The sequence below is a fragment of the Saccoglossus kowalevskii genome, chromosome 4 (assembly GCF_978046115.1).
Source record: "Saccoglossus kowalevskii chromosome 4, keSacKowa6.1, whole genome shotgun sequence".
Classification (NCBI taxonomy): domain Eukaryota; kingdom Metazoa; phylum Hemichordata; class Enteropneusta; family Harrimaniidae; genus Saccoglossus; species Saccoglossus kowalevskii.
In genome coordinates, this window is record NC_140644.1 from 10,721,737 (window position 1) to 10,749,733 (window position 27,997).

General features: G+C 34.8%; 1 protein-coding gene across 3 annotated transcripts; it reads right to left on the minus strand.

Moving 5' to 3' along the window:
- Nucleotides 1-33: 33 nt before the first annotated feature.
- Nucleotides 34-27,997, minus strand: LOC100366423 (sodium/bile acid cotransporter 7-A-like). 3 transcript variants are annotated; one of them, XM_085498481.1, is made up of 12 exons: nt 27,815-27,997; nt 27,569-27,651; nt 21,322-21,458; nt 20,648-20,723; nt 16,712-16,750; nt 16,514-16,549; nt 12,121-12,204; nt 7,258-7,423; nt 6,303-6,428; nt 5,137-5,287; nt 3,193-3,259; nt 34-484 (listed from the first exon to the last, which is right to left on the minus strand). In XM_085498481.1, the coding sequence occupies exons 1-11, from the start codon at nt 27,912-27,914 to the stop codon at nt 3,241-3,243; spliced, it is 1,017 nt and encodes a 338-aa protein (XP_085354607.1). In that variant the 5' UTR covers nt 27,915-27,997; the 3' UTR covers nt 34-484; nt 3,193-3,240. The 3 variants fall into 3 exon arrangements, with proteins under 3 accessions (XP_085354607.1, XP_085354606.1, XP_085354608.1); XM_085498480.1 differs by lacking the exon at nt 3,193-3,259; XM_085498482.1 differs by lacking the exons at nt 3,193-3,259; nt 5,137-5,287.

The window sequence follows — 27,997 nt, forward strand, 5'->3', positions numbered from 1 at the left end:
TTAAACTGATCTTCAACTACAACTACAGATTGATTTCATTTGTAAAAGTTTTTTCAAAGATTTACAATATACTTATCAAAATTCACAGGCACGTGGAATCATTACCTTGATTTACAGCAGTTTTGAATATACACAAGAGTGCACCTGAGAATATTTGTAGATTTATCTCAAACTTCACGATCTTAAGTCATTAGAGAAAATACATGATTATTGCACTTGTGTGTTATGATATGAACTTGAGATCGTCTGTTACTAATACTGCCACCTTCAACAGCTGAATCTACCCTATACCAGAAATAACAATAGTATGCCTTGATTACAAAATTATACAAATTGCATATCTTGTATTTTAAAAATTAATAAATCTTAGTGTCAGACATCAGCATTAGTGACAGTTTCTATCACCCCATTTGTCTGGTAGTGTTAAACTTCAGGCACGCTAACAGTTTCTATTACCCCATTACTATGCTCGGAACTAATGTGTCTGCAAAAAACAAAACAATGTCGTAAATTAAATAATGTTTATAAAACTTTACAGCATATTAAAACAGTAAAATGACAATTTGAAAAATTCTTTTGAGAATTAATTATTCTTGGTGTCACACCCAGAATTGAAGTAGAGCCAAGGTTGTGAAGGGCATGAAATAAGTATGAACAGTATGAGTAAATTGCACAGTTAGCACCTTTGGTTAGTGCTGGTAATAATCAGTTAAAGGGAACCTCAATCCAAACAACATAATGACCCCTAAAGAAAAAGCTCCACAAATGTGGGAGAATGCAATTTACACTTCTTTTATAACAGTTTTCATTCTCTAGATATTCAACTTTTCATCGTTAATAAGTAGTCAGCCATCTTGATTCTCAAGCAAAGGATTATGGGTAAAGTATGACATCATAGAATCTGTTGTCAGAAATTGAGAAAATTATTTCATCTATAACATGAGAAATACTGATGCGAATTAGTTCAAATTTTCGTTGTACATATTACTCATGTATATAAATATAGTAATGGAAATGGGAATTTTACAAATACACATAAAGTGAAGATATTGTTGAAAACGTTAAAAAAATAAAAATCAATATTTTAGTTGTGAAATATAGAATGTCACTTTTTTGTCCCCTTTTTGCACTCAACATGTGATATATCACCTATATAACCTACTCACGTTGGTAAATTGTATACAATATAAGGAAATTTTAGCATTTGGTAGAAAAACATAAAAATAAATATTTTCAGTTCTGTTTCCATGACAACTATTTTATAAGCATGGATGGCACCAGTACATGTATGCTACCAATTTCTAAACTTTCAGCCAATTTGAAGTTCAACTTTTGAAGTTATAGATGAAATCATTTTCTCAATTTCTGACAACAGATTCTATGATGTCATACTTTACCCATAATCCTTTGCTTGAAAATCAAGATGGCTGACTACGTAATACTGATGAAAAGTGGAATATCTAGAGAATGAAAAGTGATACAACAAAACTGTAAATTGCATTCTCCTACATTTGTGGAGCTTTTTCTTTAGGGGTCATTATGTTGTTTGGATTGAGGTTCCCTTTAAAGTGAGACGACAAGTATTTTGTTGTTTGAGCAAATGTAAATTGGGTACAATTATAAATGTAAAGTGAGTTAACAATAATTGGATAACGTTAGGCATACTTGATTAGTGCAGGTAATAATAGGGTACTGCGAGTCACAGTAGGTTAGGTTATGTGAGCATACTAGTAGTTGGCAAGGTGAGCCTGATTGGTAAGTGCAGCATGTCATTTGTGGTTAGAACAGGCAATACTTGTAATTGTGTACTATGACTTGGTCAGTGCATGCAATAATCATGTACTATTAGCAATATTTGATCAGTGCTGGTAATAATTGTGTACTGCAAGTGATATTTGGTTAGTGCTGGTTATAGTTCAGTCATATATGGTTAGTATTGATTTATAGTACTGCAATTCATATTAAGCTATTGTTGATAATAGCACTGCAAGCTATAATTGGATAGTGCGATTAATAATCGAGTGATATTTGGTTAGTGCTAGTAATAATCAAGTGATATTTGGTTAGTGCTAGTAATAACTATGTATTGACGGTTTATGTAATTTAATGCATTTAAATTTAATAATAGGGTTAGTGCAGGTAATATGCATCATAGCATACATGCCATGCCATGCTTTATAAACATGCAACAATGGCTACTGGGGTAATTCATTACCAGTATAGCATACATTAATAGTGCACCGTACTGTGGATTATTACAGTGAAAACTACAGAGATTTTGTCATTAAGATTGCCCAGGATGTTGTAAAATTTGTTTGTTTCAAAATATTGACGATTGCCAGCAGACTTTTTTTTTTTTTACGTAACTGGAAATCAAATCTACGCACTATGTGTTTATGTACGACCAGGATACAATTTATTTACTGACAGACTTTGACTACAGTCGAGACATATATACGTGTAGAAGTAATGTAAAAAGTCTGTCGGTAATCAACAATATTTTGAAAAAAGGTATGCAATCAGTTGTTCTGATCTAACATTAAGTGCAATCTCTCTGTCAAAATCTTGGTGGGTTTTACTGTAAGGCACTGACAGCTTAGTCAGGTATTAGCTCAGTAGTCACTGTATTTCAAGTAATGAATGTCATGTAGGATGCAACGTATATGTCAAACATTGCAAGGAATATTTGCATGGGCCATGAACTGTGTTTTTTGACAATACAGAAATCTATATGATATTTACATGTACATATCCAGATGTCTAGGTGCTGTTCACATGTGCATAGCCTGAAGTTCTTAATATTTAACAAGTGTGTATTATTTACTTTATAAAACGATTCAAATTTCATGTAAAAATGTTTTTTTTTTTTAGACTTGTACATCGCATGGATGACAACATCATGATTATAGCATTTTAATAACATTTGAAAGGAAAGTCTAGTTTTATCACATTTTATAAAATGAGCCTGCATAATTATATCCATATTTTGAAAAAAAAAATTAATCAAGGCCAGCAGGCAATGGGAAATTATGTCCATTTGGTTCAAAAATATTCTGGCATTCAAATTGTCCACAAAGGTAAGCATCTTACATTGATTAAGAATACAAAGTAATTGTAAAAAATAAAGACAGTTCATGACCCCTGGCACCCACATAACAGGGAGACAACAAGAGGTAGAGCAAATCACTATACCTTCCCCAAACCTGAGACAAATCACCAACCGAAGCAAGCAGGATAACGTTATAATATATCGCTAATGCTGAAGGAGAGAACAAATCAACAGGTTAAGTTTATTATGACAAGATGACAGGTTTGAATCCACATTTTCATCTCACAGGAATAAAGATCAATACATACATTAATACCAAGCAGGTTTTATTTGAGTCAAAATCATGCCTTAATTAGTAGAAAATAATTTAGGTTGTGGTTGTTATAATAAATACCTTATGGGATTTTAGAATAAATACCCGATTTTAAAATAAATACCCGATTTTTGAATAAATACCCGATTTTTGAATAAATACCCGATTTTTGAATAAATATCCGATTTTTGAATAAATACCTGATTTTAGAATAAATACCTGATGTGATGTTGTGGTACTGTATTCAACTGATGTACATTACTTTATTTTGACTGTGAAATGCAAACAGTAAAGGGAATTCAAATACCGACACTCAAAACAACTGTAAACAGCTTTCATTTCAAATTCCCACAAAGAAAATCGCACCATTCTGTAGACGTGCAGATTTCACTGAGGTCTTTAAAACCATGTCAGTCACTTTTGGGTTTGTAATATAGATATGCTTTTAATAGAGCAAAAATGGTATAGATATTTCTAAAGTGTGTGGCAAAATCATTAATAATATAAACTGACCAACCAAATTTATCTTTACATTCAGTATTTGTAAATTGTTTGAAATCTGTTAAAATATTCATTCTATGGAGCTTTCCCATAATGTGGATGTTATATATACCATTCGTTATTTATACAATACTGACTAAACTAAATAATCAGACAAATTATCATACCCTTTACATTATATGCTAACTATGTCAAATTCACTGTGTTATAACCCAGAGCGAAATGCCAATGTAAAATGAGATACTTTGTGTGTACATTTATCTTGTGTACATTCTCATGTTGTAGCAAGTGCCTGTAACACCCTTGACAACGACGATACTACACATATATATATTTTGTAAATTTTAATTTGTGAGAACTACTTCTGATTTTGTCATTATGATTTATTGAAATCACTGTAAAAGTCAGGAAAACCAAATTTTGTACATGTAGTAGTGAACATTTCACTGGGATATTTAAGACAGTAAGTCACAGTGACTATTATGAAATTTCGTCCTCCACAAAAGCCTTCAAATTATCAAAGAGTGTCGTTTGAGAGTAAAAAAAATAATCAATTCACAGCTATATATACATTACACCGGAAGCTTCAATATAAAATGATTTTAGATTAAGCATAATAATTGATGGCATGTAATAATCTACATATATATATGCCTCTTTTGGTATGCACACAGTAGTTGGAAACTGTGTTGTTACAGGGAAGTATCTGGATATCTTGATAAAGGTGTGATATATATTGCCATCTAATACAATATAAATAATCAATAATACATATTATTATACATCTATCACCGTAACGCCATAAGTTACAGTCTGCCGTAATTTTGCGTTATTTTACGGGGTATTTTAATCCTACCATATAAGGAATGATTACGCGCGTAAACGTCCTCGAATAATAAAAACCGACATGGCAGCCCCAAAGGTTTGACCGGACTACACACAAAGAAGTTTGCTGATTCTGTTCTAAACTTTTTTGGATTTCGGCATTCCCATGATGTATCCTTGAAGGAAAAGATGTAGATTATTACGTGAATACCTCAAAGTATGCAGTAAGACAGCACACCGCGCATTGACCTCCGCTGCGCATTGGTCTATACTCCAGCTGTACCGTTTTCGTGCATACTTTGAGGTATTCTCGTAATAACCTCATATTACAGGACACCCATACGAGTCTTTTGATACTCGACATTCTAATTTACATTTCACCAGAGATACTATAAGCAACTAAATCTGTGAAGAGTAAATATGCACATATCGTGGTATTTGAACCTACTTTGAATTCTGTGCATTTGTCATCCATTGTCTGATTAAAGGTACTAAAAATCCACCAAGGAGTATCTGTGTAGGATGATATATCAATAGTGGTATAGAGATGTGTGATAAATGATCAAAACCGTGATAAATAATCTTCAACATTGGAATACCTATAGGCAGGAATCACCAGGTTAATATGGTTAGTATCAATAATAATTCACATGACATATGAAAGAATACTAAAATGACATTTGTCACAAACAATTATAACAAACAATATGAAAGAAAATTCTTAAATCTCATTAATTTTTTACATTGTACAACACAAACAGCATATCCTTTTGCCAGCGAGTCAATATTATTAGTCAACATCAGGCAGTAAATGCTGACAGTCAATACGAGGCAGTCACCCACATGCTGGTCAACAAACACCAGTCAGCCAATGCCATTAGCCAGCCAACTTCAGTAATCAATTACATACATTGCCCGAGAGCCCCTCCAAGCATGAGCAACAATCTCAACAGATGTTGTGTTGATATGCACAGGTAGACGGAACTGACTCTAATTAATCACATCCAACACTAGTGCATCAAAAAACGCATGCAAAACACAACAGCAATGCCTAGGTCATGCAATGTTTCATGAAAAAGAGCAGTGGTAAGATTTTGCATGACTCTGAAAGCTCGTATACAATAGTGACTAAAAGGGTAAAAAAATAGACACATAGAGGTTCTTGTGAAGCTCTCGTGAAAAAATTACAATCAGGAACTGAAACTCAATTTAATGCTTTCTATTAGATGACCAGGAAATTTAGAGTTTATATTGTCAATTGTCCAGACAACCACTTTTTTTTGTCATTAGGTAACCTTGGAAATACAAATGTAAATACAGAAGTTACACTCCTGTGTAGACCAGTGTAGTACTGATGGTAACTGCATTTCAAACAGATTTCTTCGTGCAGTTGAAAAACCAGATCCTGGTCACCAACAATTTAGATCTGGCTTTGACGTTTGCCAGAGTTGAATTATTTTGTTTTTATTGTACATTACTTTGTTTTTATCCGCTTGACTTCGTCGGCAGCGGAGCTAAAAATGCTGTTAGCCTATTAAGATATACAACTAAATGCCTTGCACTGCAGTAGAAACAGCTATAATTGCACCCTAGTTAGTCATTCCAACAACTTACCTAATGTGAGAGATTTGTGTGTTGCACAAAACATAATACACACTGTATCGGCTGGACTATATCCTAATCTTTCAATTCGAGATAGTAAAAATGTCAATAAAATTAAACCTAGTTGCAGAATGAGAACTGTAAATGACAAAAAGAAAATGCACAATAATTTAGAATTAGAATGGGTATATTTAGTTATTACAGGGTTTTGATTAGAATCAGGTACAGGTGTCTCTTGTTGACAGGATTTGTCAGCCAATTAGAGCATGCATTACTTAAATTCGTATGCTGCTCTAGAAAGTGTTTTGTAACACAAGTTTAGATTGGCTTCTGATCCCAGGAGACTTGAACATGATTTGTATAGACTTTTGCATTGTCACATCATACGTTTACATTTTTGACAACCAACATGCAAATGTCACTCACAATCTGCTGTGACAACGTATATACGAATGTGTTTTATCATTATTTTATCCCTGGGTGTCAATGGCCAATTCTGGCCAACCAATCACTGTGCACACGCAAGGGCGCAAAATGTAACAAAATGCAACAGACTATAAGTATAGTTGAAATACAAACAGACAAATTAATTGCGACGAGTTACATAAAAATTAAATAAGATTGTAATTGCAGGAAACAGTAAAATATAAATGAAAATGTCACACATGGGATGATCCATTGTATGTATGTGCCTCTTTACAGCATTATGCAAGACCCAAAATACCAGAATGTGTGACCAGGGATTGCGTTAACCCCATATTTGGCTTCCCGGACTCCAATTATTAAAGAGGGACCCAGTTTTTCAGGCAAGCTGGGGTCCAATCTCTAATAAAGTTAAAGGGTAAAATTTCAGTTTCATAAAATTTTGTAAGTGGGACATGTCTTGCTGAGACAATAGCGCAAACCCTGGTGTGACCTTTAGGGGTCATGCATAATGTAGATGGGGGGGGGGGAGGGGGTTACTTACCAACACAAACTACACAAAGTAGATGAAACCGATCTAAATCTAAACTTGTACTTGAAAACGTTTCACAGAAAGTGGTATAGATTATTAGTAACAGCATACCACTACCAACTTGACCAAATGGTGGCTTGGTCCGTTCTAACCAGTCTTTTATAAAACGTCTGACAAACTAGAAAAAATACAAGTTGAGAAAATGAATTGATATTTTGTATCTAGTACATTGTAGTAAACTACTGGTATGTATAATAATGTATGGTACTAGTGTACATTAACCACTATCTATTGTAGACTTTATGTAGTGTTGTCTATGGTACTAGTCTGCACGTACATGTGCTACCATCTATTGTAGACTTTATGTAGTGTTGTCTATGGTACTAGTCTGCACGTACATGTGCTACCATCTATTGTAGACTTTATGTAGTGTTGTCTATGGTACTAGTCTGCACGTACATGTACTACCATCTATTGTAGACTTTATGTAGTGTTGTCTATGGTACTAGTCTGCACGTACATGTGCTACCATCTATTGTAGACTTTATGTAGTGTTGTCTATGGTACCGGTCTGCACGTACATGTACTACCATCTATTGTAGACTTTATGTAGTGTTGTCTATGGTACTAGTCTGCACGTACATGTACTACCATCTATTGTAGACTTTATGTAGTGTTGTCTATGGTACTAGTCTGCACGTACATGTACTACCATCTATTGTAGACTTTATGTAGTGTTGTCTATGGTACTAGTCTGCACGTACATGTACTACCATCTATTGTAGACTTTATGTAGTGTTGTCTATGGTACTAGTCTGCACGTACATGTGCTACCATCTATTGTAGACTTTATGTAGTGTTGTCTATGGTACTAGTCTGCACGTACATGTACTACCATCTATTGTAGACTTTATGTAGTGTTGTCTATGGTACTAGTCTGCACGTACATGTGCTACCATCTATTGTAGACTTTATGTAGTGTTGTCTATGGTACCGGTCTGCACGTACATGTACTACCATCTATTGTAGACTTTATGTAGTGTTGTCTATGGTACTAGTCTGCACGTACATGTACTACCATCTATTGTAGACTTTATGTAGTGTTGTCTATGGTACTAGTCTGCACGTACATGTACTACCATCTATTGTAGACTTTATGTAGTGTTGTCTATGGTACTAGTCTGCACGTACATGTACTACCATCTATTGTAGACTTTATGTAGTGTTGTCTATGGTACTGGTCTGCACGTACATGTACTACCATCTATTGTAGACTTTATGTGGTATTGTCTATGGTACTAGTCTGCACATACATGTACTACCATCTATTGTAGACTTTATGTAGTGTTGTCTATGGTACTAGTCTGCACGTACATGTACTACCATCTATTGTAGACTTTATGTAGTGTTGTCTATGGTACTGGTCTGCACGTACATGTACTACCATCTATTGTAGACTTTATGTAGTGTTGTCTATGGTACTAGTCTGCACGTACATGTACTACCATCTATTGTAGACTTTATGTAGTGTTGTCTATGGTACTGGTCTGCACGTACATGTACTACCATCTATTGTAGACTTTATGTAGTGTTGTCTATGGTACTAGTCTGCACATACATGTACTACCATCTATTGTAGACTTTATGTAGTGTTGTCTATGGTACTGGTCTGCACGTACATGTACTACCATCTATTGTAGACTTTATGTAGTGTTGTCTATGGTACTAGTCTGCACGTACATGTACTACCATCTATTGTAGACTTGCGTAGTGTTGTAATGTTGTAATGCATGTACCACCATCTACCTCAAAAACTCAACATAAAAAAACTCACATTCCAAATTCATTAAAAAAAAATTGCATCCTTCTAATTCTATCGTTTTTATGCAAAACATAGGACGAAAATCATTAATATAACGCAAATTAAAAAAAAACAAGCCATGCATGGCACAGTCCCCGTTAGTTATCAAATTTAAGATATATAGTTTTGTTTATAGTAATATAGCGGGAATATAACCATGTCAGGAATATGATTTTTTTTAACATTAAAATGATTGACATTTGTATCTGATCTTCAAACATATACTTGTCCATATTGCGAGAAATTGCTCTGGAACAGCATTCAAAATCAGCCATTCTGAATACATGTATATATATAACATGATGTATAACGAATATATAAAATTTAATTATAATAAGTCAAAGCATTCAAGAGATATGGCTCTAGAAGCCCAATCATTAAAACAAAATGGCCACCAGGCAGCCATTTTGAATCCAATCTGAAAAATAAAATGACGAGCATCAGGAACCCGTAATGTCTAATGTATTTACCTATTTGAAAGAAATCCACCCACAAATGCTTGATATTTGATGATTTTTTAGCACAAAATGACCACCATTCGGCCATTTTGAATAGGATAGTCAAACCAATATATCTGTTTATGACATGATGTATAACGAATATTTCAAATTTGAAAATATTATCAGTCAAAACAAGTCAGAGATATGGGTCTAGAAGCCCATTCATTAAAACAAAATGGCCACCAGACAGCCACTTTGAATCCGATCTGAAAAATAAATGATGTGCATCAGGAACCTGTAATGTCTAAGATATGTACCAAGTTTGAACGAAATCCATCCATAAATGCCAGAAATGCTTGATATTTGATGATTGTTTAGCACAAAAATGGCCACCATTTGGCCATTTTGAATAGGATCATCAAACCAATATATCTGTCTATCTATGACATGATGTATAATGAATATTTAAAATTTGATCATAATCAGTGAAAGCAAGTCAGAGATATGGCACGTGAACCACATTCATAAATACAAAATGGCCGCCAGTCGGCCATTTCAAATCTTATCTGAAAAACAAAATTATTTGCATCAAGGTCCCATAATGTCTAATGTATATACCAAGTTTGAACAAAATCCATCTATAAACAGCCTAGAAATGGTTGATTTTTAGGATTTTTGACACAAAAATGGCTGCCATTCGACCATCTTGAATCAGATCGTAAAACAAAATGATGTGCATCAAGGGCCAAAAATGTTGAATGGATATACCAAGTTTGAACAAAATCCATCTGTAACTAGCCGGGAAATGCTTGATTTTGATGATTTTTAGCACAAAAATGGACGCCATTCGGCCATCTTGAATCAGATCGTGAAACAAATTGACGTGCATATGTATAATATCATGTATGATGTATGTGTGAAGTTTGATTGTGATTGGTCCAGGCATTTCTAAGATACAGGTCCGGACGCACGCACAGACACACGGAGGTCAAAACATAAGTCCCCGTTTTCGGACTGCGTCCGAACGGGGACTAAAAAAAGGTTGCAAAACTTGATATATGTTTTACAATTAATAAATTATGTTGGGAATTCATTACATGTAACACTGTCTACAGTACTATTCTGCATATCTGCACCACAACCTGTAGTAATCTGTATGTAACAAGTCATTGTCAATGACACGTCCCCAGTTCCGTTCATATTTGAGTGACATATACATTCAAAGCAGATCATGACCGAAATGCACCTGCATATGTACAACACATTGTACTAAATCTGAACAAAATCAATCCATGCATGACTGAAATCTGGTTCCGGAATTGTGAAAATACATGATTTTAATGCATTTTCGGTCTTAAAATGGCCATCATTCAGCTATTGTTAATGAGATCATGAAACAAATGCACATATCTATTTGTGACATGATGTACCATGTGTGTGTGAAGTTTGAACTTGATCAATCCAGACATGTCTTGGATACGGATCCAGAACTGAATTATTTAAGAAAATGGCCGCCAGTCGGCCATTTCGAACTTGATCCGGAAAAAAAAATGACGTGCATCAAGGTCCTATTATGTTTAATGTAAGTACCAAATTTGAACGAAATCCGTCCATGCATAACTGAGATCCGGGTTCGGAATGGTGAAAATGTGCGATTTCAATGCATTTTTGGCCTTAAAGCGGCCGGCATTTGGCCATCGTTAATGAGATCATGAAACAAATGCACATACATATTTGTGACATGACGTACCTTGTGTGTGTGAAGTTTGAACTTGATCAATCCAGACATGTCTCTGATACGGATCCAGAACTGAATTCTTTAAAACAAAATGGCCGCCAGTCGGCCATTTCGAACTTGATCCGAAAAAAAAAATGACGTGCATCAAGGTCCTATTATGTTTAATGTATGTACCAAATTTGAATGAAATCCGTCCATGCATAACTGAGATCTGGGTCCGGAATGGTGAAAATGTGCGATTTCAATGCATTTTCGGCCTTAAAGCGGCCGCCATTTGGCTATCGTTAATGGGATCATGAAACAAATGCACATACATATTTGTGACATGATGTACCTTGTGTGTGTGAAGTTTGAACTTGATCAATCCAGACATGTCTCGGATACGGATCCAGAACTGAATTCTTTAAAACAAAATGGCCGCCAGTCGGCCATTTCGAACTTGATCCAAAAAAAAAAATGACGTGCATCAAGGTCCTATTATGTTTAATGTATGTACCAAATTTGAACGAAATCCGTCCATGCATAACTGAGATCTGGGTCCGTAATGGTGAAAATGTGCGATTTTGATGCATTTTGGGCCTTAAAATGGTCGCTATTCGGCTATCATTAATCGGATCATGAAAAAAATGCATGTGCATATGTCCCATATAATGTGTGATGTATGAGTGAAGTTTGAACATAATCGGTCCATGCATGTTCGAGATACAGGTGATCACAGATGCACGGACGCACGCATGCACGCACGGACGCACGCACGCACACAGGGCGAAACATAAGTCCCCGTTTTCGAACTACGTCCGAACGGTGACTAATAATGTCAATGGAGTTAGTCATACCTGTCCAATAAATAATGGAGCAACTACTGTGATAGAGAGCTGTAAAAATATTGATGAAACTGGAACTGCTGAAGAAACTCCCAGCTGTGTAAAAAAACATAAACATGTATATGCATGTGTGTATATATGCACACATTCCACTGTGAAATACTTAATTTTAGCTGGAATTAATTTTTGCTGAAAAGACTTTTTGTGTGTTTTGTATGGAATGTATTTTCACTGATTTTTAAGGAGTTGAATGTAAAATAGAGGAAAAAAAGGTATATTCGCTGGATTTTATTTTCACTGAATCATTCCTTCAGGGAAAATTAATTCCAAGCATAAATTATGTATTTTACAGTATCTTAAAACATAGTTGAACTCTGGTGACGTTGCCTGTTTGTTTCAATATGCATAGTCATAATTAATTTTGAATTAAAGCAAGTTTTAGGATTGAAACAGCAGTGGGAAAGCAGTCTACCGAATGTCCTCGATTGATGAAAATATCTTACAAATTCATGTCTAATTTGTTTAATTATTTTAAGGGACATAATTTCCAGGTTTATTCAAAGTAATTCAGATATTTTAGTATAAAAACAAATGCCTCATCTCAGAAAAAATGCCGCATTCAGACGTGAATAGATTCGTAAAACATGCAAGACACTAGAAAATCTTAGCTGGTTTTTGTCTAAGTATTTTGTACAGGTGTCTGTCAAAAATTGATGATTTACTGAGACAAATATAAATTGCAAATAGTTAGTTGGTGTCCAGTGGAGATAGAAGTCAACAGTACTGTTGCCTCCTGAGAATCTACATCTTCAAACACTGCAATCTTTGTTTTTGAAGTGAGTTTTTAAATGAGTATAATAAAAGCTCTATAATTTTGTTCGAATAGCTGATACAAATTCCTGTGAATTTTGATTTTTAAAATTTATATACTTCAACAAAAAAATGTACAGAATACATATTTTTGAGTACAATTTTCCTTTTAAAATGTGGATGCAAGGTTTTGTTTTTTATGTATTTCTTAACTTTGGACTAAACTAAGATTTTCTATTGGCTTCAGATCTTGATCAAAAGTTTGGAGCAGGAGTGCTTATATCGATTATCTGATATCTTGTTTCTGCAACAAATCTCTCCATGAGTTAGCATTAAAACCCAGTCTACATGTATGTAAATGAGTCTCTATGTGGTAGTTGAGCACGGTAACTGAGCTTCTCAGTTTTCATGAAGATACGAGTTGAGCGTACGCTCACTTTCAAAAGTAAGCGTGAAGCCAAACAATGGAATGCTCGAGTGCGCTCACTTTTAAAAGTAAGCGTGGGAACAAACCATGGAATGCTGATAATGTAATGAGAGCTACGCTCAGTTGACACAAGTTCACATATTAACATGAGAGGATGTTTGTTAAAACAAAGCAATCATGTTAAATAAATATTGTAAGAAGGACGCATTAAAAAATAGTCTTCCTCTATTCATTGTTAGAAGCGTATCAGCGAGTTGAGCTAGACTGGCAAAGTTGTGACTTCTTTTTTGTTTTACAAAAAGAAATAATTAATTGTTTTAAGTCCTTTTAGCATGGTCACAAAAACTGACGTGACCACGAAAGAAATCCTTTTTGCGGTCACGCTAGTTTTCGCCATCACACAAAAAAAGCTAAATTGACAATTAATTATCTTTTTTTGGAAAACAAAAAAGAAGTCTCGACTTTGCCAGTCCAGAGTTGAGCGTACGATCACTTTCAAAATTGGGCATGGAGCCAAACAATGAAATGCTTGAGATAGTTTACTTGTAAATTGAAGTATTGCGGCCTAATTAACACCTCGACCGAGGTGTGACCAACTTGTTGTTTATGTGTAATCGGCGGTGTTTTATGTTATAGATGGATGAATGGAGATGACTGTTTCTGTCACTTGTAGACAACTAACCAGTAGAGTCCCAACAAGTATGGATGGAATGAGAAGCATTATACAAATGTATATATATTAATAAATCTGTTTCCATGTCCATTAGATAAATACGGCCAAATAAATATCGAGTTTTCATTAAAAATATCAGAGTTCAAGTGACTGTGCGTAGCTCGGATGTTTTGCCACACGCCAAAGTATCGGCTTATTTGTTGTTATCACAGTGGGTGATGGCTGTGTTTTAAATTCAGACAAAGATCATCACGGTTATAAACAAAATGCCAGTGCCTGATGATTATATTTTAGTGAGTGATTAGTGGAGCTGGAAATGGTTCTCCTGAACACAGTAAGGTGAGTGATTAGTGGAGCTAGAAATGGTTCTCCTGAACACAGTAAGGTGAGTGATTAGTGGAGCTAGAAATGGTTCTCCTGAACACATTAAGGTGACTGATTAGTGGAGCTAGCAATGGTTCTCCTGAACACAGTAAGGTGAGTGGTTAGTGGAGCTAGAAATGGTTCTCCTGAACACATCAAGGCAAGTAATTAGTGGAGCTAGAAATGGTTCTCCTGAACACAGTAAGGCGAGTGATTAGTAAAGCTAGAAATGGTTCTCCTGAACACATTAAGGCACACCCTGGAAAATGTTACATACAACTATGGCAATTGTGGAACCAAGATTTGTCACTAATTGCGTATCTTAAGCAGTGAGATCTGATTGGGCACGCCTCGAAACAATGCGCTCAATCAGCTTGGACGTACCAAATTATAAAACAAAATTCCACTTCCTGGTTTTGTCGATATGAAGACATCCTTCCCACACAAAACTGCGTTGATTGCCTGTACCTGATGAGGCTTGAGGGCACCAACACCGAAAACTTTCGCAATTTTATCATCACAAATATTACGATTCATGGGCGCCGTCATTTTGTTTAAAATGAAACACCAAAGAGGGATTTGTAACACACTAACTGATTGGACAATGATTAGCCGCAACTGAAAACTTAGACCTTGGCTAGCAAAGATGCACCACATATCAAATATAACTTGACAAAACAGGGAGACAAAAATCCATGTAAAGTTAATTGCCAGTAGCCTTCAGGTATGTTTTCTTGACATCTTCATCTTTTTATAGTTCAAACGATACCCATCAAACATGTTACATGATACCTTGCTTATAGGCATCTTGATGCACAGATCAGTAAGACACCGCATATTCATAAAAATTTCACTACCGCCTTAAAGATGGATGGATTCTAATAAATTATATAACTGCTAAGCATTGTCTAAAGGTCAGTATAATTTCATATTCTTTATATATTTCCAAACTAGCATGCACATATGTCTAACCCAAAAGGTCGTGGATGGATCTTCACCAGTTTGCAATATACTGTTACAACACTGCCCACAAGTTATTATATAAATAGGTGCACATACATGTATATTTAATAGTCACACTCGCAAATAACACAGTTATTCAGGTGTGAATGATTGGTTCTAGCATAGACCCTCTATGGTTCTAGCCAACCAGTTACTGCGTATACACGCAAATTTAGCCTTTTCACCATCAGACTACCATCTGCACTTTTTTGCTTATAATTTTCAACATTTCTGGAATTGAACCCTAATTTTGGAGCCAACAGACAAAATTTGAGTCAGTTTTTACTCAAAGAATTCGACTATTTTTGTCCCAACCTTCTGAAGGAAAGACTATAAACGAGACTATTTTGTGATGAAAAGAAGGATCTGTGGTGAAAAGGTTAGAACATATACAAGGGTGCATGATAATAACAATCATAGAGAACTCAAAATATTCACTAGTTTCTCATCCAGGGTTCACAGTAATTTGTTGGGATTCTTCCACTATAGTGTATGCGCAATTTACAAGCATTATTTTTTTGGATAATGATTTTAAGGAATCTCCAATCTAACAGTATTTGCAAATATATATGCAATTTGTGGCTTATTTCACCAGTAAATGTCTTTACTCTCTGATCTAAAAAAATACACCATGTTAAATTCCCCCAGCAATGCTATACGTAATTTGAATACATCTATTTGTTCCTTCTCGAAATACAGGTTTTTCAACAGGGCTGAGAATGTGAACACTGACGTGGAATGAAGATATTACATCATTTTTACGGACGGAAACAAGAACAGACTTTGATAAACTAGGCTAATGTATGACAGGAGCATTTAGTATAAGTGATTTAAATGAAAATTGAACCATAATGAAAATGGGTGCTGGAAGACCAAAAGATGAAACAGTGATACAAATGAATCATGATTTAAAGAATCAATCTTTTATGCAGAATAAGAAAGAAATTTACCCTTAATTTAAAAATAGTTCCCCCACAAATCAGAGTGATGAGGCAATTTCTTCCCCTCTTTTTTTCAAATCTGTTAGAAACACTAATCCTTAATTATAGACCTTCAAATGATCCACCATTGAAATTATTTATAACAAAGTCCTACAAATGGGTCAGAATGCGAACTCAGTGAGTACTTACCAGTAGTAAGAGTAAAAGGGGAGTTACAATAATACCCTATGAGGGAAAAAAAAACAAACAACTTAGTCACAGTACAACAGTCAACACTCCAGATTAATTCAATAATTATTCGTAGATTTTTCAAAATCTTACGATCATAGACAGCATCTAGTCTAACCCTAAAGCAGAATTCAACACAACTTTAAATAATTTACTTACTAAGAAGCTTCCAAAGGCTGAATTGAATATAGCTGCACCCTGAAAAGGAAGGAGGATAATATATTATAAACAAGGCATTGTCAATGACATAGTCCCTGTTAACAATTTCAAAAATGACAGGCAGTGCTCAATCCTTACTTGGCCCTGACAAAATTATAAGCAAGCATGTCAGAAAAAAACAAAAACAAAATTTAGTCATATGTGAGACTCTAATACTAAGTTTGAATGAGATCAGCCTGACAGTCCCAGACAAATGATACTTTGACATTAAAAATATACATAAAAGGCATATTACGAACATATGAGATTCAAACTCATGACCACTGCTAAGCTTTTCAACACAGTAAGCAGTCAAACGCATACTCACAACAGAAACCAGCCAAAGAAATTACCCGGTAGTGAGTAATGAACCTAAAGTGACTAAATGGACATGAGCATGCCAAATCTCTGACATCACCAACAGGATATACAACGCACACACGCGAGTTACAGTTGTATGTTGTACTCAAAATAAATGTTAAGATACTACCTTGAATTAAATTTTTGCCTGCTAGAAAAGTTCACTATAATTTAAGTGTTTGTAATAAAAATATACCGTATTACCCCGGGCACGCGCCCCTCCCTGGGCAAGCGCCAACCCCCCTGTTTTCACAAAAGTTACATGTTGGGGACATCCTCGGTTAAACGCCCAGGGTGATTTTTAGCCAAGAACGGGGTCAACAATAAAGTTTTATTTGTCAAAAACGAACACGTTTGGTTTATTTAAATAGTGTGTTTGTTACGGTAGTTCTCTTTTTGAAGTGTGTGGTGGCCCTGAAAAGGGCCGTTTTGTTTGTGTTTTTACGTAAAAACTCATTGGAACTTGACGTAAGATGAACCACGCAGCATGTGGCGCACACGTTCTGCTTTCTCTTCATTCACGATGAATCCAATATTGCAATAATCCATACCTTGGTGAGTGGTTTGAAGCACTTAGCTTTGGTTTCAAAACGTAGCACTTCGCTGACTGAATTCATAATGGAAGAGCATCACCAGGCGATGGACGCGGGGCTTTTTGGCAACGACCGCAAACGTATCCGTGTCCAGCCATTGGTTGGCCATGTAGAGGTCAAAATACGCGTTCTATTTTTACGTGTTAAGTTTGGCTCTTCCGTTTCACCCCCTCCGGAATGTTCTACTTTCGCAGCCTAATCGCATGTTTTTTCAAAAAACGTCGAAAAAACACAAGAATTAGTAGAAATGTTCCTCTTTTGGGCAGATTATTGATAGAGAATAATTTCTTTATTGCAAAAATGCTGAAAAACCGTGAGTTTTTGCTTTAGTTATTTTTTTATTGTTTCATAACCCTGTCTGCTATTCTTCAGTAATTACGATGTGATGTATCAATACGTGCCTGAACAAAATTATGCTAATGAGGTCATCGCCATCTGGGATTACAAGCGGTAGTTTTTCCCAGCAGTTTCGACTTGCACTGATCACGGTTACTAAAAAAGTAACCGTGCATTGATTACAATACTTACCATACTTTGTAGCCAATTTCAGTGAGTAATACAACTTCATTCGCTGACGTAAAACAAGTTTTATTCTTGAAATTCGACCCTGTGTCTTAGTGTTCCCACAGTTCTTGACCGAGTGCTCACGTTTATTGAAACCTCGCATAAATCAAGAAATAAGTACGTGTACAAAGTGTACGAAAGCATTCCTTTATTTGACCTTATCATACGATCACAAACACAACTTTTTAAAATCTTTTTTGGGGTGGTCCTCGGGTAAGCGCCCACCCCCAATTTTTCCCGATTTTGTATGTTCAGGCCCCTGGGCGCGTGCCCGGGGTAATACGGTATTTATGGAAGTCACTGTGACCCTTCGTTTTCAGGCCTACTGTGAAATCACAACTACAATATTTTCCTTGACTTTGTCTCTCTTAAAGTGATATGCAACCAGTTTGGGAATTATCCGCATTTGGAGCATTAAGGTAGCGGGACTATTATTTGCATACTTGTTTTCATCTTTTAATTGGGATCAAATGACTACAAATAGACCCAGGAAAGTATATATTTTTGGAATCGCCAGACTTCAAGCTTTTCAAAGGTGTGTTTGTCATGCCCATATCTGCATTCTACGGTGCGTTACTTAATCAAAAGTGAAAAATTACTTTTTTGGTAAAAAAAATAATTACGCATTTATGCTGGTGGTAAGAAGTTTTGTTTTCACTTTTCCTAGTTGTTCAATAGTCTGGTAAATTGAATGTGTCTGGTCAGTTTTATTCAAGTAACGCGTTTTGAAAAGTAGTGTCCTGAATTTTAATTTCTGTTTTAGTCGCATCATGGAACTATAAACCCCAGGAAGAACAACCACTTTGTTTCCTTTGAACTATGATAGTTGCCGCGATGTCGAATGTTTATTTTGACTGTTTATTTCGTCGCATTAAAAGTAAGCCGATTTACGCAAATGAACGTTTATCTCCGACTATCGGTCATTTTCAGAGTCAATCGGGCGACTTCGAGAGATCACGTGATCGAGTTGTTTCGGTTATAGCATAAAAAAACAATGGCGCCAAGACAAAAACACTGATAAATGAGCGACATTCAACGGGGAAAAAAACACATTGCCACTTCTGGCGATCGAAGGGAAACACGGAATAAGTCGGGATATCTCGACAACAAACAGCATACCAAACCCCATGTTTCGCAAACTTTCGCAACCTTATTTTTTTGAGGGTTGAAAAAAACAAGAAGTAATCTAAAAACGACATTGAAAATTATGAAAACTCGCTAAAACTCCGACCCGTTGCATGATTTCCGATACACTGAAGGTCACCCTGCAGACCGACTTGTTTGCGCATGCGTAGTGAACGAAATATTTTACTGCGCAGATATGAATTTTTTTTTCAAGTTTTCCGTTTCCAGCAAAGCGGTTGATACGGGCGTATCGGCGGCAACTAACATGGAGTATGACTAATGTTGTGGAAACAAAAGCGAAAGCACTGTAAGATAAACTAAGACAAAGGTTTTTTTAATCCTCTTAGTTTCGTTGTTCTTCCTGGGGTTTATAGTTCCATGGTCGCATTGATCCCAACTCAAACCACAACACATTGGTAAATAATCCATGAAATAGTTTGTCTGGACACATTCAAGTTCCTCTCATTGTCACCTTAAAGCTGTGACAATTTGGTGTTAATCCGACGACAATAAGTATACGTTATTTTTTGTTAAAGACCTTGTATTTTGAAAAACATAAACTCCTAGAAAACGTCGATGAAGTCACAGCAAAGATTTTCAAGCTTGTTTATCTGCACAAGCGATTTATTTTCCTATCAAGGTCTGTTTTAACATGTGTAGGGGCATCCAAATGTGTAAGGCTATTGGAAACCAAAAAAGAATAAAGGAATGGGATAGCTATAGTTCGATAAAACGGCAGATGAAAACACTAAAATCAATGATTTTTTTCAGTGGATGTGTGACCTTGTGTCTGACACATTCATATGCAAATGACTAATCCGTGAAATAAACAGGGGTGGAGACAAACCACTCAGACACTCATTGTGTGTCAGATAGCTACTGATAACACATCCTAACATTGCTTTGTCTTGAGTTAATTTTTGAAACTTATAGGCACACAAATTAAACCTGTGTTGTTGATTTTAGAAAACACTACTGAAGCTGCCTTGCTTCCCTTCAGAAAATCTACATTTTAACCAACTTACATGACATTCTAGGTTACGTTGACTTTGTCAGATGAAAGTTTATAGTGCATTTCATCAATTAATAAATAAATGTGAAAATCATAATTTTCAACACAAATAATAGTCTCGCTACCTTAAGTTAATAAACATGCAAGAAATATTAAACATCACAGAATGTTAGCAACTACATGTAGGTTTGAACAATAAATATTCAGCTATGTATTCTTCAACAAATATAATAATTGACTGACCTCATTACCACCAACAGCTTTTGTAAGGATGACAGCTGAAGACACTGGAGGAGGCATACAACTAACAACCAACAATCTGTAACACAACAGTATATATCGGTAATGAGTTTATTACAAGATTTATGTGGGAAAACAAGGGCTTATAAGACAAGGGTATGCAACTACTGTGATACTGTAAAACATGTCTTTTTCGTCAGCATGTCTTTTTAGCAAATTTAGCGAGAGAACTGATTCGCTAATTCAAGATGTCACTAATGACATAAACATACAAATTCAAAATGGCCAAGGCTTGGGGATTTGTATACAGTAATTCGGAACAAAAAAATCTGGGGCACGTCGTAATTTCACTTGACTTGTTTGGCACGCGACAGACAAGTATTGTGAAAACAGAAAATCAACAATGACAAGAGATTCGCTAAACCGACATTTTGCTATTACATCATTTTACCCCAATTCGCTAAAATTGCATGTCGCTTTTTCAACATGTTTTCAATTATGTGGTGAAGATCTTACAAGAATTGAGGTCATGTGAATTGAGAGATTAATAAATTACATACGTAATTGTGTTCAGAAATGCCATTTCTAACTCTCAGGCATTTTTCAAAAAGAAAAGCCCGATAATAGATTGATAACATCGTATTACAGAAACTGATAATCAAATAATGAATTCCTACCCTTTTAAAAGCCATGGATCGATTGGTGTTAGCGTTAACATCTGTACAAGAAGCCATACCACACATGGCACAAACATCAAGGTAAAGCACTGGATAAAAACATGTAATTTGACTTGCATCAAGGCACTCATTAGTTCCTGTCAATAAACAAACAAAACATTCAAGCATATGTTAACAAGCAGCCCCTCAGCTAAGATAGCTCCACTTCAAATAAAGAATTGAAAATATCATCACAAAATAAACAATATCTGAGAAATGTCTCCCTTTATGTATAATATCGAAGCAATCGGACTTGTGGTTTTTAACAAGAAGTCTAAAATATCACTTTTTACCAAAAATTACAAAAATATTCATATAAATCAGCGATTTGAAGATACCATCATAAAATGAATAAAATCTGAGAGGTCCACCTGAGATACCATACCTATATGTATAATATCAAAGCAATCGGACTTGTGGTTTTTAACAAGAAGTTGAAAATATCATTTTTTACCAAAAATGACAGAAATATTCATCAAAATTAGAGAATTGAAGGTATGAAATGAACAAATCTAAGAGAGGTCTACCCAAGGTACACATACACCAAGTATCAAAGCAATCAGATTTGTAGTTTTTAAGAAGTAGAAAAAGTAAAAAGTTGACGATGGTCGACACAGGACAATCACTCATATGATAAGCCCCACTTGACAAAGTCGACAGCAGAGCTAATTAAAATTAATGTATACTGCGTCATGCCAATATGACCTATTTGGACCATAGACATACATATCAGTGTATGTAAGCACATTGATATTAAATACAGTTTTTGTGCAACAATACCTTTATTTTAACAGGTGACAAAATCATGCCTGGATGGTGTTTTAACAAAAGTATGACAGTATTTTAAAATGAGTCTTTATATTCATATGTTAGTGGTGAGAGTGAATGATGAATACAAGAATAAATTCAATAAAAAGCATTTATTATTAAAAAACACAAGCCATATGTTGTCTTGTTTAGATTGGTCTTCACCTGTGCTTTGAATACGCCTAGCTAAAATGGTCTGTGAAATCTCTGTGTATTGTAAAATCTAATACGCGGCCATCATCGCACAGTTTGAAGTCTTCAAATGACTTGAAAACTCTGATTTTTTTTCTGTTGTAGTCCGACCTGTGACACATCAGGTAGTTGCTAAAATCACAAGAGTATCCCAAGAGTTTTAGCGAGTTCTCAAAATCACATCCAAAATCTTAACATCCTTTGTTGATGTCTTCTTTCGAGTCTTGATTTAGAATGTTTGGATCTTCTTCAAGGTTTAAATCACATACGGCCTTATTTCGATAATTTGATGTTGAGACAACAAATTTACGTAACAGGCGCTTGAGCCGTGGCACTATGAGTTTGTCAACGTTATCCATCATATAAATGTAAAAAAAACACAACAAACAGATCGCAAACGTTTCACACAAACATATAAATCTATTACTTTGTAGCTTATTTTATAGACTGAAACGATTTAAATTTTCACAATTATGTGATAATTTTTTACCGATACATTCGCACATTTAAAGTTGTTGTTTTCAAACATTTATAAATATTTCATGCCTTCATGAAATTTACAGTGTAAGTGAGGGATTTTAAGACTGTAAATGAGACAAAATGAGCATTTTGGGTAATCCCCCTCAAATGCTTGTAGCATATGCTCAGATTCATACATGTATAGCAATAAATGGACAGAATCTGTTGTAACAAATAAAAATCAACTGCTGTCAATTTAAGTAGAGTCTTTGTTAAATATTTCATTGTAGATAATCCTCTAGCAAAGGATGGCAACTGATGGGATATTTATTTTTTGCCTTTTACTCATACAAAACCAAAAAAATGCTAGACATTAGTTGCCCACAGCACCAGACTTTATCATTAAATTTATGAACAATCTATATAATTTACATAAAACAGAATGAAATAACTTAAAAAGGAAAACATAATTTTTAAGCTGTTTTCACAACAATGCATTCCTCAGTATTACCTGGTAGTTTTGATGTCTCATTTCCATGTTTATCTGACTAAACCAGTTTTAAATATTATACTGTAAAATACTTTATTTTTGCTTGGAATTAATTTTCGATATTTTCGCTGAAGGTATGATTCAGTGAAAATAAAATCCAGCGAATATTCCTTTCTTCCTATATTTTACATTCAACTTTTCAAAAATCACTGAAAATAAATTCTATACAGAATACCCAAAAGTCTTTTCAGCGAAAATTAATTCCAGCTAAAATAAAGTGTTTTACAGTAGATCATAATTAAGAGCTGAACTACAGACCCTCTATCAACGGTCTGGCAACGACTATTGTTTTATTTGTGAAACCTATCCTCCAGGACGAACAGCATATGGTACTCCACCAAGCATAGTTATACAATTAGTGTACCGGTAGTGTCAGTTTCATGCCTGCCATTATTTACCTTGTCTTGTTTTCCAGCATGTTTTTACCAATATAAACATTCTAGAAATAGTTTCAACATTTATAAGGTAGTGTAATTCTCATGTAGAAATACTTTTTCTTAATCTTACTAAGAGTTTATTGATCTTAGCAATAATTATTGTTAATTTCTTTTAGAACGTAGACAGCAGCACACATTGTATTGATTGAGACGATCGGTATATTATCTCTCAATTATTTCCATCATGCATGGGTTCAATTTATAAATTCTGTTTGTTAACATACAGTCTAACAATAAGCTGGTAGGCAGATTTGTTATTTTTTGCATTTTACTTTTAAAATAGCCATTTTTTTTTTCAAAAAGCTTTTATCCATTGAAACCAACATGGCTACACTCATGCATCTCATACCATTTTGTTATGGAATATGAAATCCATGTTGACGCCGCATAATTTTAACAATGTTAGGACATATATAAAGATGTTCATAAAGTGTCCAACTTTAGCTACATTGAAGTACATAACTATCCTCAAATAGAAAGATCATTTAAGGTTTTAAGGCCACCAAAATATGTGCGGGTCACCAGTGTAAACAGCGTAAATTTCGGTAAACTTAAAAATGCAAGTTTGTTTTAACGTCCTATTGGTTGGCTAGTTTATTTTATTTTTATAATAGAATTTGTCATTTTAAAATCCTAACATTGCTTACCAGCTCGATTATACATTCTATCATTTTAAGTATTGAAGTCTTATACATCTTCCATATCTCTGCGATCTGACGACTACACTAACTGTGCAAGTGCAAATCTGCATAATAGTGCGCAGGCTAGTATATTTCCAACCCTTAAGAATATTAAACAACTTTGTATCGATGATCACTGCTTATCATAGTTGTGAATAATCTGTTTAGCCATTTAACATTGGTTTCTATGGGGAAAAGATCTCATCATATCTGAAAATATCGTTAGGTGAAAAAATAGTATGTTGTTATAAGATCATGATGGTCACCGTAATTTTGATTGGCACGAATTGTCAAGAAATTATAGGGCATACTGGTACTATATATTTTCCACCAAATAATCCATTTACATACGGTAGAAAGAAATAATTCATCCATGCTGAAATCCTCCAACTTTGGGGCATAGATGTGTACAGGGCTGCAAGGAATCTAGATCTTTGTTCTTTGATTTGATAGTTATTACAATATAAAATGTAATATTTCTCATCCCCTACCGCATTGCATTAATGGAGATTACCTGTTTTCCTTTAAAATATCTGTATGTATACCAAACTCAATGAGAAGTGAATGTGTGGACGTTCTAAAATTTAGTATAAGCTATATGATTTTTATTTTTAATTTTATCTAAATTTTCAAATTTTAAATTTTCTTTAGAACACAGGTTAAAGGGGCACCTTCCAGTTAAGCCTAATCTCACAACAAATTTATTTTCTGGATTAAAATAACAATAGATAACAAAAGATAGATTAACATTGTAAACAACATAAACAATAGTGTCCCATGATTCTTTGGTGCAATCCATGGGATTGAGCGGTTCCCCTTTAAGGTAGCGAGACTATTATTTGTGTTGGAAATTACGATTTTCACATTTATTTATTAATTGATGAAATGCACTATAAACTTTCATATGGATAAAGTCAACATAACATAGAATGTCATGTAAGTTGGTTAAAATGTATATTTTCTGAAGGGAAGCAAGGCAGCCTCAGTAGTGTTTTCCAAAATCAACAACACAGGTTTAATCTGTGTGTCTATAAGTTTCAAAGATAAACTCAAGACAAAGCAATGTTAGGATGTGTTATCAGTAGCTATCTGACACACAATGAGAGTTTCCAAACATTCAAGTGGTTTGTCTCCGCCCCTGTTTGTTTCACAGATTAGTCATTTGCATATGAATGTGTCAGACACAAGGTCACACAGCCACTGAAAAAAATCATTGATTTTGGTGTTTTCATATGCCGAATTTATCCAATTATAGCTATCCCATTCCTTTATTTTTTTGGTTTCTAATAGCCTTACACATTTGGATGCCCCTACACATGGTAAAACAGACCTTGATGGGAAAACAAATTGATTGTGTCGATAAACAAGCTTGAAAATCTTTGCTGTTACTTCATGGACGTTTTCTAGGATACAAGGTCTTTAACAAAAAATAACGTATACTTATTGTCGTCGGATTAACACCAAATTTCCACAGCTTTAAGGTGACAATAAGAGAAACTTGAATGTGTCCAGACAAACTATTTCATCGATTATTTACCAACGAGTTGTGGTTTGAGTTGGGGGCAATGCGACTAAAACATTCAATTAACCAGACTATTGAACAACTAGGAAAAGTGAAAAAAATACTTCTTATCGCCAGCATAAATGCATAATTATTTTTTTTACAGAAAAAGTAATTTTTCACCTTTGATTGAGTAACGCGCCGTAGAATGCAGATATGGGCATGCAAAATACACTTGTGAAAAGCTTGAAGTCTGGCGATTCTAAAAATATACACTTTCCCGGGTCTATTTGTAGTCATTTAGTCACAATTAGAAGATGAAAACAAGTATGCAAATAATAGTCCCGCTACCTTAAGCTTCCAATTGCTCACCAAATCGATTTTTCACTTCATACGATACAAACATTTTAGCTTATCTTTAAAAATATGACAAATATTCTGATAAAGGTCTGAATTAGTCAGATCACTAGTAATTTTTAGATAAAGTTAAGCCACGAGTCATGCACAAAAGTTTTGGACTTCGCTTTATTACTCATAACCAAGAGATGAACAAATTTATTTATCTTTGTGCTTTCTAGTTATATTTCCAGCATATTAGTGATTTTTTTTTTTGTCTTAGAATTATTTTAGCTGTGCTGTGCTGTGCTGTTTTGTTTTGTTTTGTTTTGCTGTTATTCACGTCTTTGGACATAAGCTTCGTTTTATGTATGTTCCAAATAAAATATCTTTATCCAGTATATTGATTTGTGTAGTACGTACAACAGGATATATTAGTACAGAACCTATTGATTGATTGATTGATTGATTGAGATGCTTACCAGACATCAGTAATTTGCTGGGTTTTTTTTCAAAATGTTCTAAATTTGTTCAATCATTTCAGACGAGGGTCAAAGTGTTGTCTGTTAAAATTAGTTAAATTTACTGTTTTACACCCAAAATATGGAAAATATAATTGGAAATGTCCCAAGAAATTAGTTGCCATTTTGGACAAAGTGTTCAGAGCTAATTGGGAGACAACTGAATGCCAGGTATTGCTTTAGAGCATCATGGTGCTACAGAGTCAGAAGCAAAGTAAACACATACAAGGCTACACAATCAACACAGTGGTGCAAAATCAACACAGTGATGACTATAAACATGGATTGATCATGTTCAGTTCAGCAATGGGATCGACATGCATACCATATAGAGAAAACATGCATATACCATAAAGACAACATGATCTCAGAGTATAATTTAAGTATGTAGTGCACTCAAAATCATGATTGTGGTGGAATTTTGCTGTTCAGAACCATAACAGAATTCAACCCTACAAAATGAAGCATTTTTACCTGCTACTACGATCTACACCTATTAAAAATTTGAATTTCCGTAGTCGGGATATGTACCGGTATACTTGATAAATCGATGCCGGCGATTCAAACTCAGAGTGCCTTGTTTTAGGACAAGTCACAGGTTCAAATTGAAGCTCTAGCACAATTTTAATACAGTATATTTTATATTACAGAATATATCAAATACTATAACAGTAGTTTAAAAATTGCACTATGACATTTACGCCGACAAGCAAATCGTAACTCACCTCTGTTTTTAAGGACAACCCACTGTTAAAGAATATAAATGACACTGCCAGATACTTGACAGTGATTTCAGGTTTTAATGGACCTACAACGAAACAAACACAAATTATATAGTAGTACAACATGCATAGACGACTGACAGATACTACAGCGGGATTTATGCCACGTTTGCACGTTTAGATGACAGGGGTACATGTACCGGTGAACACATTCAATGGGAATCGAAAGATATACGAAAAACAACTCACCGCCCTTTATTCCCAGTGGGGGATTTAGTCGAGCCAATACAATGACTACGACAATACCGATGAGAAACCAGTTTTTCTTGAGTCGGTCCAGCCAAATCATTTTTGTAGTTTGCTGAAATCGTGTAATGAACCAGATTATTTTGTATACGGTCGCAGCCGGCGCCAAGCTGCTCCTCTCGGTGT

What these genes read in the sequence shown, in the direction of transcription:
- LOC100366423 (XM_085498480.1), bottom strand. Translation starts at nt 27,914, where the DNA reads ATGATTTGGCTGGACCGACTCAAGAAAAACTGGTTTCTCATCGGTATT. An exon ending in CCCACTGGGAATAAAGGGCG is followed by an intron (nt 27,652 to 27,814) that starts GTGAGTTGTTTT and finishes GTTTCGTTGTAG; the next exon opens with GTCCATTAAAACCTGAAATC. An exon ending in CTCCATTATTTATTGGACAG is followed by an intron (nt 7,424 to 12,120) that starts GTATGACTAACT and finishes TATTTTTTCTAG; the next exon opens with TTTGTCAGACGTTTTATAAA.